At 40.5% G+C, this 14,026-nt stretch overlaps 1 protein-coding gene across 4 annotated transcripts in view; it reads right to left on the bottom strand.

Annotated features, from left to right (window-relative positions):
* Positions 1 to 14,026, bottom strand: part of psd3l (pleckstrin and Sec7 domain containing 3, like) — a 305,351-nt gene that overhangs the window by 257,223 nt on the left and 34,102 nt on the right. Inside the window, exon 1 of one of the 4 annotated variants that reach the window (XM_084325308.1) lies at positions 5,931 to 5,987. The exons of the other annotated variants lie outside the window; for them this stretch is intronic. Coding sequence (XP_084181434.1) covers positions 5,931 to 5,951 — 21 coding nt within the window. The 5' untranslated portion in view covers positions 5,952 to 5,987. Of the gene's footprint in view, positions 1 to 5,930; positions 5,988 to 14,026 lie in introns of those variants that run through there. 4 annotated transcript variants of the gene reach the window in all.

Genomic DNA, 14,026 nt, shown 5'->3' with positions numbered 1-14,026 from the left:
ATTCATACTAAAATACCGTCCAGAGTATAAATATGTTTTTATCGTTTTCTGCTGTATTTCATAGAACGTGAGATATAGCCATAAATGCATATTAGATCATCAAATGCAGTTTGATACCGATCAACGTTATATTAAAAATGTCAACTGTACATGATCCTAAACGTCATGACTGGTCATCTGCTGGTGACCGGAGGGGGGGGGGGGGGGTCGTTTATAAGTCAATGACCGACGTTAAATTATTCATGTAGTATGGGCGATATATTGATCAGAGCAGTTTGTATCGAAAATGGTAAAGAAAAACGCTGAAACTCACCCCAGTCTCCTCGTAGCGTTGGGTGATGAGCGTGGAGCAAAAAGATCACTATTATGGGATGTTAATCTAGGTGATCCAGTTCCGGTTTGTATAATACTAATATATGTCCAAGTCCAATCATGTTGTTTATTGAGTTATGGCAACGGATTGATATGCACGGTGTCTGGATAGAGTCCCGCGAGCGATAGCGAGTGGCCGGACGGAATAGCGGACGGACTAAGCACTTTTTGGCCATATCGTTTTTGGCCATATCGCCCAGCCCTAGGGTGCATTGATCAAACTAAATAAACAACCATATCCAATCAAAGCGAAATCATGAATTACACCTTAAATAGCTTCCATGGTCTACGCCTTAACACAAACTAACATACCTGGAGCTTTGAATGATATGAGTGCTCAACCTGCTTTAGTTTGTGTGACAGAAATTACTAATTTTGCTTAAGAAATGTACTCTGAAGTGGGGTTGGCTACAGTTGCCAGCCGCGGTTAACGGTCCGCATTTCATCTCCACATCTCAAAAGGACCAGAATTCCTCTTTGACCTGTCTTTTAAAACGTCATCCAGTTCCTTCTGTTATTAGGTGAGTCAACTGAAAACGGCGTCTTAACCACTGGGCCGGCGTTTTGTAAAAAAAAATAAAAAAAATCTACTCTAGGATGATAAAACCAGAACAGAACGTGAGTCATAACTCATGCTCTAGTCTCATTCACTGCTCAAGAGTAAGACAAGAGGCCTGTCAATATTGTGGAAGGGGAAAGATTGAAATGGTTAATAAAAACACTGGAGCCAGGGTAGCCCTCACTCCGCCTAAGCTAGATTTCACCCCTGAACGGACAGTAAGGCACAATGACATACAGGACAGAAATGTAGGTAGACAAGAGCTAAATAGGTAGATAGATTTTCTGAAAGTCTAAATATCTTCTTTCTAAATATTCTTGTTTGAGAAAGACTGATGAATGTTGATTCTAATGAATAATGTTGGGTTATTATTATTTCATTAATCAAATTCTTATTTCCTTATTTTTAAAGGGGGGGGGCTATTTGAATACTGATTTTACCATGGCAACGAGTGAAGCTTTGAGGCATTCAGGTCAGATCTAATAGACTTTTTAAATTATTGAGATATATGCCTAATATATCCCATATGTTTCTACATGCCAAAAAAGCAGAAAATTAAGTAGCTTTGATTTGACATTTTGGTATCAGATTGTATTGTTGTGTAAATGATGCCATACCGTCCGACACACTAGTCTGTTTTAGTGTCGTTTCAGCCTGAAACCTGCAGCATTCTATTTAGACTTGTAAAGAAGACACAGGAAAAGGGTATCATCTTCCTCAAGCTTACGAGTTTGTTTCTGGGAATTTCCAGCTCTTTCCCAAAAACACGTAGACCTACCGGTTTTGTGGCAACAATAGAAAAGTAGCTTGTCACTCACTGCCATTGGGTTATCATTACAGAGACAAATGGTACATTGAGTCACACAAGGAGTAAATAACTGGGCGACAGGGCATGATGAAGAATGGTGTGACTGATGATCGAGCCAACGCAGCCAACGAAGATCAATAATAATAATAATACACATTTTTTAATAACACTGAACAATTTGCCCTACCTGCATCTCCTCAAAGTGTTCCTCAGCTGCTCAGCAAACCCAGTCTGGCCTTTTTCAGGCAGAGTGACACTGAACTAAAAAAGGCCTGTGTATGAGCAGCCTGAAATTCCTGCCACCAAGCAATGCTCTAAGACAAACAGGCTATTCTACAGGGGGGATGCCATAAACTCTGGATACACAGCATAGATAGTACACGTCTATTAGCGTAGTAAACACCGTCCCAAACACAGAGCCGCTGTGCAATGCACTAACTTTATGACTACCAAGTATTTGTCAGTCCCAAGAAAGGCTAAGGGACGGCAGTGCTGCCGTCCCTGCCGTCCATCTGGCTCGGAAAATGTTTTGAGGTTCGAAGAAAATGAAAAGTGCAGATGGTTGGGAGCGACGCAGCTGCACGCTGGAGAGTTGCTAACCTGCGGGTCAGCTTTTCCGTTATGACACAAACACAGCCGATGTAGTCTCCCACTGGAGAAATTTTACTCTTTCTGAAGGAGAACTTTGTGTCCTGGACACCACAGAGCCAGGGGAGGGGATATAAGGTAGTAGGCCCAAGCCAAAATCATTAGATGTTTGGCAAGCATTAAGCAAGAAAGACTGTCAAACTCCAATGGACCTCCCTCCTAAATCATATGATAAGAGTGAAAGGGGGGAGTCCTCCTACTATGTCCGCAACAAGGCATCCATTTTTGTGAGGCTGTGATGTTGTGAGCCGCAAGGGACCTGGCTAGGGGTAAAGTGCTCCACATTTAAGCTGAGCAATGTATCAGCTTGAGATCTGTCTGATCTGCGCCATATCTCACTGTAGTCTAATTGCTTGTAATATGAGAAAATTCAACAGTACCAATCACTGTAACCATTTCTGTTCATATTAAAATATACTTGTGGATGTCTAGTCTATGGGTCTCATTCTCCAAGGACTTATGACAAAAATGGCTTTCTCTTAGGCCATTTGAGACCTTTTCAGGCTGAAATGGTCTCAAATGGCCCTAAGAGAAAGCCCTTTTTGTCGTAAGTCCGTTGGAGAATGAGACCCAGTGTGTTTAAACACGTTGCTTTGATGCAAAACATAGCCTGATGTGGCCCAGGCCTTTCATCCAAACAACTCTAACATGAATTACAAACCACAGCCTGATCCAAAAAGACAGCAGATCCTGTACTTGATCACCAGGTTTCTTTACTAGTTTCTATCAATCTGATGATATTGCTTTGACCTTAGAGTTGAGGTTTAAACTATTTAAACTATTTTAGCGGTTGTATAGCCTACCACCTAATCATTGGACCTCATTAGGACCGAGTGCATCAGTCAAACTAGAGAAACAGGATATTGGACTATGCCTGCAGGGTATTATCATTTGAGCCGTGATAATAAAATGAGTTAATGAGGTGAAATGGGGCTTCCATGATTTTAGGCCACTGTTGAGAAAGCAGGGAGATGGTTCAGCTTGTGAATTAGACGTGATCTATTTACTGGCGACGAATTCCATAGAGGCGAGAGCCGCAAGACATGCTTTTAAATTGCACAATCACATTTGCTTTCTGGTTCAAAGCTCAAAGGTCATGATGCAGCTGAGAGCATGTTTATTGAGTTAGTATACCAGTTACACAAACTACTGAAAGACGAGTGAGCCTAAACTTGCTATATCGTACCCAGCGTCGACATCCCTCCCTAAAAGAGGTCTGAGGTTGGCTACGCTCTATCATTTTCTTCATGATAAACAGAACCTCCTATGTCCCTGGTCCAGCCTGACTGAGCGGCGTTTGTCCAAAAAAGAAACACAAAATACTGACTATTCCCATCAGCTGAGTGCTGAGGGGAAAACCACTCCTTGTCTGCTTGTAAGAGAAGACAAGAGTGTGTCCACAATTTGTGCTGACGCAATGGACTGTGGGGAGATTTAACACAGCTTGCAAGTGAAATGCAGACTTCATATATCTTACACTGTACTGTGCTCTGCTGAAATTAATGAGCATAACAATAGTAGTTTAAAGAATCAAATGCAACATCAAGTCAGCCAAAATTGGAGTGTAGCCTGATTAATTTGTGAACAAAGATGAGCCAATTGCTACTGGAACCCCATGTGGGCTTTTTGCATATTGCTTTGTTTACATCTATCCCCGGAGGAAACAATGCATCCCTAGCAGCTGTCAGGTCCGCCGTCACCACACACTGCCACTCCCACGGCACAGCGGGCCAAGTGTCAGGTGGCTGTGAAGAGGGAGGCAGAAACCCAGACAATTGGACACCTATGGAAGGTGGTGGGAATCTCCCTCCTGACTGGGGGGCTGCCAGACTGGGATTAGCTTTCATAAATCATGACCGTTTTTTGTACAGGAAGTGCTCATAATGACGGGTTGCAGACATTCCTGTTGTTGGCAGGAGGGGCTTCTATATTCAGTGTGGCTTTTATTTGAGCCAACCACATTGTCTGCATAAGAGATATGTCAATTCATCATAATTCAATACTGAGGCCATGAGAATCCCAGCAATACTGAACCCATAAAACACAAGGAAGAGAGAAGGCTGTGTGTCATATGATCCCACACTTCATCAAGACAAGAACATAAATAAATCCCCTCTGGTTGGCTAGAAAATAATGCAAGGCTGGTCCTTTTCAGACACGGGTCCACACAGAATGAAAAAAACAATGTTTCTGGTCTTGCAATAGCGGTTGCTGGATAATGTGTGGCTAATGGACTGTCTCTCTCTCTCTCTCTCTCTCTCTCTCTCTCTCTCGTAGAGGAGCCAGGACATCGTGTCAACACAGTACTAGCAGACACACTGAGGAGGGAGAGTCTGGTGAATATCTGCATCTTATGCACAGGATGAGCTGAAAGCAGCGTCCTAGAAAAACATGACAACGTATGAAAAGTTAATATGAAGGGAGGGTGGAAATGTACCACCACCACACAAAGTCATCTCCTGGGTAGGTAGCCAGACTGAGTGTCTAAGAGCCTGCTCAAGTCAATATGAGAAGAAGTAGCCTATTCAGGACACATAAAAGACCTAACTGGCGTTTTTTAAGCCTACACTTGTTCAATCATAAACCATTTACAAAAGCAGCACTGTGTAATGCACTGCTCTTTCGGTGGGTTACTTTATGATGCCAGTAGGTTGCTGGCTCACTCCAAATCTTCCCCATTACCTGAACATAATCACATCCAAACAGAGCATGGCTATAGAGTGAGGAATTAGTTATGTTATAGACCTTCCCCATTACCTGAACATAATCACATGATCCAAACAGAGCTTGGCTGTAGACCCTGCTGACTGTAACCACTAATAACGCTACTGTAATTGGAGAGAGGATGAAGAGGGATAGTGAAGTGGAAACATTTGCTGAAGGGAAAACGCTGTTGGAGGCTGTAACCCAGATTTGAATCTGAGCCAAGGATTAGTCCCTGCACAACCTTCTTGAACTTTATATTAAATGGAGCAGCTCGCACCTTAAAAGATCAGTTTTGGTAAACTAGGATTTAACCAAACTCATACCAAAGTAGGATAAATATGAATACAAGACAAATGTCAATTTATGTCAACTATTAATAATAAAGTGGCATGTCTACAGTTTGGCCCAAGAAATGGATGTCTTGTTTACTGGATTTTAGGTTTTAGTACCATTCATTGAAATTACCCTGAAATAAACATAAGATACACAATGAAAGGAAAACCAAGCGCTTGCAGGGTAACTGTGTTACTTTTTCACACGAATAAAGATAACTGGTCCTGTGACTGATAAACCAACATGCAGAGAAGCAGCTCACGTAAAAATTAACTAGGTTTGAATTGCTGACAAGCCACTTTATTATCATCAGCCACCGGCTAGCTAGTGACACGAAAGCTAACCAACCGACTAGCAGCACGGATGATGACCGTTGGTTGGCACCGGGTGCTGCTAGAGGCAAACAAGCTGGCTAGTTCAGTTGGCCACACAGACAGACAGCTGCTTTTAGAAAATCTGGTTAGATTTGCTGTGTGAAGTAGAGGATAAGACTGGCTACCTTACCCCATCCCTCTCCTCCTCCATATTCCGATTTTGTTTCTGTTCAAAGTGACAACTGCTGAGCTGATGAACTGGCTCTGTTCTCTCTCTCTCTCCCTCTCTCCGCTGGTCTGACTGACTGACAGCTCAGACTCCTCAGCTGGCTGAAATGCTCCCCATCACCAGCCCTACATAGTACGGGCTAATATCCCCAGTGTACACGGTAGCCTCCATCCTTGTTCCTCCCATGCACGCGGCACAGCACTGCTTAACGCATGTACTACAGTAGCCACTAAGCTAGGCAGGCATTACTACACACAGAACAGAACAGCAGCCCACAGTCTGAGACAGACTCCGGCTGCCTGGCTGGGAGGAATGGATGGAGGCGTGACATTCTGTATGGAACTCGAAACCCCACAGCTAGCAGAGCTACAGTACAGAGCGAGCGCCGCGAATTCGATTCCATCCTGCTCTCCGTCTAGCATCATGATTTGAATCCTCCCAACAACAACAAAAAATGCACGTCGACAACAACGGGTTTGCCTTTTGTTTAGATAGGAATAGACGGATACTCACGCGGAGGTTTTAATCAGTCCATATGAAAAGCGTATTCGCGATTCTTCCGTGAGCTCCGCGCGCGCTGCCCTATCTGCTGCTACACTTTGCCCTCTCTGTGTTTATCTATTGACTTTTGTTTTGTTTTGCAGCCTTCCCCTCAAACGTCGTGACACTTGGTACGTTCCTCCTCCGGGCACGCTCTTCCTAGTCTCATCCATTTACAGTAAGAGGGTAGACTATTATTATAGAGGGAAATAATGGAGTATATATAATCAAATAGATTATACAGCCTTATCTAGCTGCAATTTTAACATACCACACATGCTTAGATAAATTCGCTTTACCGAAATAAATATTTCAGCATACATTTTCCATATAACATAACACAATGGGTTGAATAGTTATATAAAACCTTAATATAGACTACTGTTACTGTATATCTATATATATAGATATGGTATTGTTAAATGTTGTGCTGGCTATTTAAATTATTATTGTCAAATAATAAAAATATAAATTAAGAAAACGAATCGAGATATGGTTTTACAGTGAAAATATATGTGATGGAGTGGGGGGTGGTGGTTGTTTTGTTGCTCTTTCGGGGGGAGTAAATCGAAATTGAATTATGATTGAGTAGAAAAGCCTACACTGTATGACCTACATGGGCCTATACCTGAATGGGACGCCTACGGGAGACTGCAATTCAACACTGGCCCCTGTAAATATCCTAACCCAACCCCCTCCAATGTACAGTCATTTACCTAGTATGGTTTTGTCAATAGTCCAATGTACAATTTTGTTTGTTTGTACAGTGTCTCCTCCCCCCCCCCCCCCCCCTCAATGTACAGTTTTGCTTGTTTATACAGTGTGCCCCCCCCCCCAACCACCTCCAATGTAAATTACCCAGTATGGTTGTCAATATCCCAATGTACCCAACCCCCCCCACCCAACCTCCTCCAATGTACAGTTTCTACGTCAAATGTATATACTCCCTTTTCTTGACTCCTTCTGTATCACAAACAGTACTGTATTTGCAAATCTGGTATGTCATAAATGTATAGATGTAGCAGTACTGACTATCTGTATGTCATGTATGTCATATATGTCCTGATGAATTGAAAATGGGGGACCCTGATGTAAACAAGACGAAAGTCTTTCTCTGGTCTGCATCCCCTTAACAATTGTGTGTATTGAGCTGTACTGTATTGTACCCATTCTTCAATCTGTTAATAAAGTTTTCAATCAATCAATCAATCAATGTTCCACATCTTAGAGGATACATGTCCAACACATGCCTTCATCTCCAGTAGGTTAGTTAGACTACTGTAATGGTCTTGATTCAGGTCTCCATGTAGACAGCAGTTCATTCAGAACACTGCTTCTAGAGTTACACCAGTGCTCAGGTCTCTGCACTGGCTACCAGTGTGTCAAAGAATTGACTTCAAAATACATTTACTTGTCTATAAATCACTCAATGGTTTAGGGCCAAAATACATCTCTGACTTGCTTATATGAAACCCTCTCTATAGATCTCTTAGGTCATCTGGGACCGGTACTGCTATCTGTTCATAGAGTTGGAATAAAACATGGTTTTAGGTATTTTACTACACATTGTTGAAACAAACTTCTAGAAGATCTCAGATTTTCCCCAATTCTGACTATTTTCAAAAACACTATTTTATATTTACCATTGCCTTTCATTAAATGTAGTTATTGTGAGTGCAGCCCACTGGAAATTGCACTTATTTTTTATTCATGATCTCCTTCTATTTATTTGCATCTGTTCTATCATCTATGTAAAGCACTTTGAATTGTATGACATGTGCTATATAAATTAATGAGCCGTACCTTGCTTAGCCTGGTGGCATGTAATTTTTCTTTTTTGATAAAATAATGGGGGGATGGGGGGGGCTCTAATTTTATGCAACCACATGTAATTCTCAAGTGCCAACATTATGGGAAATCCGCTTACCGTCTTGTCAGACGAGAAGATAGATACCAATTTACTCTCCGTGCGTACAATAGAAAGCTATCCGACTACCAGCTAGCCTAGCTTAGCACAAAGTAATGGAAGCTAATACGGACCAGCTAGCCTATGCTGTTGGCCACAAACACCCCTCCCGGCATTTTAAGCTAGACTAGTGGTCCTTATCATTTGTGCTAATATATATATATAATTAATATAGATAAATGTACAGCCCAAATCTCCTATCTGGTTATTTAAACACCAGTCAGACAATTCAGAAATTGGTGGGTCCTGAAACAGTAGCTGTAAACAACTTTACTACACTTATTCTTCTTATTAAAGAACCTCTAAATATTCCATAAAACACATTGTTTCTGTTGAAATAATGGATCCTATCGTAATGTGGAAGGGTATCCAGTATAATAGCCTATAATAGCCTAACTCATTGTGATTTGAGTCAAGTCTGAAGACATTGGGGAATGTTGTGTGTAAACATACACAACCATGAATATACTCCATATATCAATTAACTTATGCTAATAAATACATTAAATGAATTTATGCTAATAAAGGACATCTTCCTCGCTCATTACACATGCATTGATACTATCATTGCTATGTCATCTGCTTATTGCATTCGTTTTGAAGGGGCTCTATTGTTATGAATTATTAATCTAATTGCTGTGTATCAATTTAGGGGATTTGATGGTGATTATTATATTGTTTAGGTTAATCGTCTCATCATAAACAGCATAAAGAAGGAGACATAAATGATTGGTGTTGTGGTAATGTCTTAAGTTTTGTAGTCCAACACTAGGGGGTGATCCAATTCCAAGTTGAATCATATACCCTCTCTTATCCCCTCACCCCCGCCCCAATCCAACCCAATCTCTAAATCAGCAGGGATTTCCTATTATTACACTGTGGAGTGGGAACTGTGGTCTAGAAATAGTAGAGGAAGTGGATATACTGTATATTACTACTGAGAGTAGGTGGATATATACTGTATATTACTACTGAGAGTAGGTGGATATACTGTATATTACTACTGAGAGTAGGTGGATATATACTGTATATTACTACTGAGAGTAGGTGGATATACTGTATATTACTACTGAGATATACTGTATATTACTACTGAGAGTAGGTGGATATATACTGTATATTACTACTGAGAGTAGGTGGATATACTGTATATTACTACTGAGATATACTGTATATTACTACTGCGAGGAGTGGATATACTGTATATTACTACTGAGATACACTGTATATTACTACTGAGAGGATGTGGATATTATGTATATTATGTATATTACTACTGAGAGTAGGTGGATATACTGTATATTACTACTGAGAGGAGGTGGATATACTGTATATTACTACTGAGAGGAGGTGGATATACTGTATATTACTACTGAGAGTAGGTGGATATAATGTATATTGCTAGAGAGGAGGTGGATATACTGTATATTACTACTGAGAGGAGCTGGATATACTGTATATTACTACTGAGAGGAGCTGGATATACTGTATATTATTACTGAGAGTATCAGGATATACCAGTGTTGTAGTACTCAAGTCCAAGACTCAGACTCAAGTCCTGGACTGATTTTCAGGACTCGTGACTCGACTTGGACTTGAGCACTGATGACTCTGACTTGGACTTGGACTCGAGCATTGACTGCATTCGGACTCGGAAGGTGCAGACGAGGACTCTGACTTGTTCATTGATAAATACAGTTATTTATTTAAAAAAAAATTAATAGGCCCTATTCATTTGGCATAGGATATTGATGGCTAGTGTATTTGTTTGGCTATTGTGTCACAAAGTATATAAACTCCCTTTGAAATGGTGACTGCTGTGTCGTTTATGTTTAATGTAGACTTTTCTTTTTATTTTGTATGTCAGCTCTTTGACTACCAGAGTGGAGTGGACTCAACCTTGATGACTTGGACTCAGACTCAGACTAGGGTAATGGGGACTCGCCTCGGCTCTTCTTTGGTGACTCGGACTTGGACTCAAACACTGGGGACTCGAGACTCGACTCGGACTCGAGATTTAGTGACTGGACTACAACACTGGGATATACTGTATATCAGTGTTTCTCAACTGGTGGGTCGCAACCCAAATTTGGGTTGCAGGGCCATTTTGAGTGGGTCGCGGATGTGTGTATAAAAAATTATAATAATAATAATAATTTCTTTTTGTAATATTTTTTTTCACTACCTACTGTATCTTTGTGAAAGTGGCTTCTCAGCTCTGGTCCAGCTGAAGACAAAGCAGAGGAACAGATTGGACATTGAGCATGACCTCAGAGTTGCTTTGTCTACCATCACCCCAGACTCTTGTCGGGAGCAAACAACATCCCCAGTTATCCCATTAGTTCCCTGGGATGTTAAGCTAAGAAGTCTACTAAGAAGGATACATTATTTATTATTATTATTATTATTTTATTTCATTGTGTTTTTAGCCCTAGTTGTACTTTTGTTGCAACCCATTAGTTCCCCCAAACTTACTATAGGTCTGTTATGTTAAGCTAAGAAGTCTGCTAGGAAGCATAATTATTTATTATTATTATTTTATTTCATTGGGTTTTTAGCCCTAGTTGCACTTTTGTTGCACTTTTTTGTGTTTATTTCATGTTTTTAACAGTGCATGAAAGATTGTGTATTACTGCATTTTTTTTAAAAAATAAATCATAGTGGTTCAAACATTTGGGTCGCGACTTAATGACTAAGGAAAATGTTGGGTCCCGAGGCTAGACCAGTTGAGAACCACTGCTGTATATTACTACTGAGAGGAGGTGGATATAGGTACAGTGACCATCCCATTCTATATATGTCAATGGTAACTAGGCTGCTAGGTGGGTATTTATACCCTGGCCTATACATACTACTGATTCAGAACCACAGTGGTACCAGAGATGTACCATAAGAATCACTGTACAGGTTAGTATGAGAGACCTGTGAATTGAACTGTTTAAATACTTGACTAGTAATCCTATTGTCCCAGTGTCATTAGTGTACACACAGACAGGTTGCTGCAGATTCAAGGTTTGGAGACACACCTACCTACCTTAAAGGGGCACTCCACCAAAAACAATGCTGATTTATTTTGTACATAATCTCACATGGATACAAAAGCTCTAAACAGTTTTGCACACATTCATTTAGTTTGACAGTTATTGAGAGTAAATTACCACCACCAGTGAAGTCATCGGGGACATTGAATCCTTGCGTTGTGTTAATTACAGCTCAATGAAATGATAAGATAGCAGTCCCTATAAGACAAAGTATTGCTATTTTTCATCTACATCATTTAATGGTGCTGTAATTAACACAATACAATAATGCAATGCCCCTGATGACATCACTGTTTTTTTTTATATATTTTTTTATGTGTGTGAGATTATGTGCAAAATAAATCAGCATTGTTTTTTGGTGAAAAGCCCTCCTCCAGGGACCACATCTCTCAACTGACATATCTATCCTCCTCTGAAAACACTGCATCAGGGCATGATAGGCTTAGGCTTCTTCCTACTCCTTTTCGAACAGTGATATGCATATTTTTCGTTGTTTGTCTTTTTTATTCTTTGTTTCTTTTTTAAATCATGTTAGAAATAAAGATTAATTCATTCATTCATCTCAGAATGTGATTTATATCTCTATCATACCCCAGTCAGGATGAGCTTCAGTTGTACAGCAGGGGAGTCGTATCAACTGTACTTTTTTCTATTGACAGGAATCAATAGTTTTGTCTACTTCGCCCTATGAAACCAATGATTTACTTGTGAGGCCTGCTTGAAAATGTTAAAATTGTTGATGTCATCACAGGAGGGGGGGCTTTAATTTATTAAAGGGGGGATGGGCAATAATTGGGTACTTGCAGATAAATTTCCCCTAGGACATTAAACACAATCATTTTGTTGACGTGTACCTATTACCATATAATGGGGCATTCTACCGAATTAGTTCAAAGCGCAGTCCCACAACAAGAAAAACTATAACAAAATAATTAAGTATTCAGACATAGATATTTACTAAGGATATGTTATGATCTATTTAAACCCAAGGCATTAAATTATATTGTGATGAGCTAAATATATACAAAATCATCATTTATAGGGTATGCCTACTTTCTATTGCTGTCCCAAACCCTGACATGTACATTTCAATGTATGTAAATAACACTTTTTCTTTTTTAGATTTAGTTCAATGGTGTAATTTCAAAGATCTTCATGATTAAGTTTAAACAGAAGTTGAACGATTTAGATTTATTGTGGGTTTAATTTTTTAATAAAAAAACTATACTCAAAAAACCTCATGTCACTACCGAAACACAGGAGTTTTAGTCCATTGGCTGAGCCTGGTTTTTAGTCACACCCCTGCATTTTTGACCAGGCATTGACACTGCCTCCCTGTCCCTCATGGCTGCATGGTAAGTAGCTAAATCCCATACTTTTGAAATAAATGTGTTCCAAAGTCTGAAAATCGGTGTGTAACCATAATAATTGTCACCACCGAACACATATTTTCTTCAATTAAGTAAACTTTTTTGGGGTTTCATGCAGAATATTATGTTTTTATGTGTGTAGGCCTACACCTCTTCAAAGATGTGTATATAGCCATGTGCTTGCTAGCATTCTTTAGTTATGCTCAAAGTTAGCCAGAATTGTCACTACCGAAACAGTCATTACCGAAACTTTATGGTAAAGTTTCGGTAGTGACGTGATAATTTCGGTAGTGACAAAATGGAATGGTAAGTAGTTAAATCCCATCATTTTGAAATAAATGTGTTCCAAAGTCTGAAAATCAGTGTGTAACTTTAAGAATGGAACACATATGGGCGGCTACGTGGCGCAGTGGGCAAGGCGCTCGCAACGAATGCTGGAGACTAGGCTCGAACAGGATGCCTCCTGTTCGAGCCCCGCTCTCCACATTGCTTTCAGTTTAGCTGGTCGTCCACAGTAATACACATTGGCCGTATTACGGGGAGGGAAACTGAAGGGTGGGGATTGGGCGTTGTGGACAGCGACTCCTACAGGTCGGTTGGTGCGCCTACGCAGTAGAATCAAGAAGCGACGGGGGCGGGGCCCCTCCAAAGCCCAGACCCCCGACGCTGAAAGATCGAGCCGCGCAGGTGAAAAGATGCGACGGCTGTTAACTCGAGTATCTGATTCGGAGGGGACTCGTGCTATGTATGACTTAGTCCACATTGCAGCCGGCTTGTGGGAGGCAAGAAACAACGTTCAAAGACAGGGGAGGGTTGAATTGGACGATATGAAAAATTGGGATGGGAGAAAAATAGAAAATGGGAGAAAAAGTGGATCAAAAAAAGAATGGAACACATATTCTCTTCAATAAAGTAAACTTTTGGGGGTATTATGCTAAATATTATGTGTTTATGTATTATGCAGTCACTACCGAAACACTGGGTGTTTTGTAAAAAAGAATTGTTGGAATGAGATGCTAGTGTGTTTCCAGGATGTGATGAGAACCGTCTGTTAATGTGTCATCATTTAGAGAACTGAACCTTTTAACGACGATGTCACAATGGCCACTGGCCACTGAAAGCTAGTGAGTGGACAAGAGA

Source organism: Notolepis coatsorum (assembly GCF_963971535.1).
Source record: "Notolepis coatsorum genome assembly, chromosome: 11".
Lineage (NCBI taxonomy): Eukaryota > Metazoa > Chordata > Actinopteri > Aulopiformes > Paralepididae > Notolepis > Notolepis coatsorum.
Note: the sequence above shows the minus strand (reverse complement) of the source record. Positions and strands in the feature narration are given on the sequence as shown.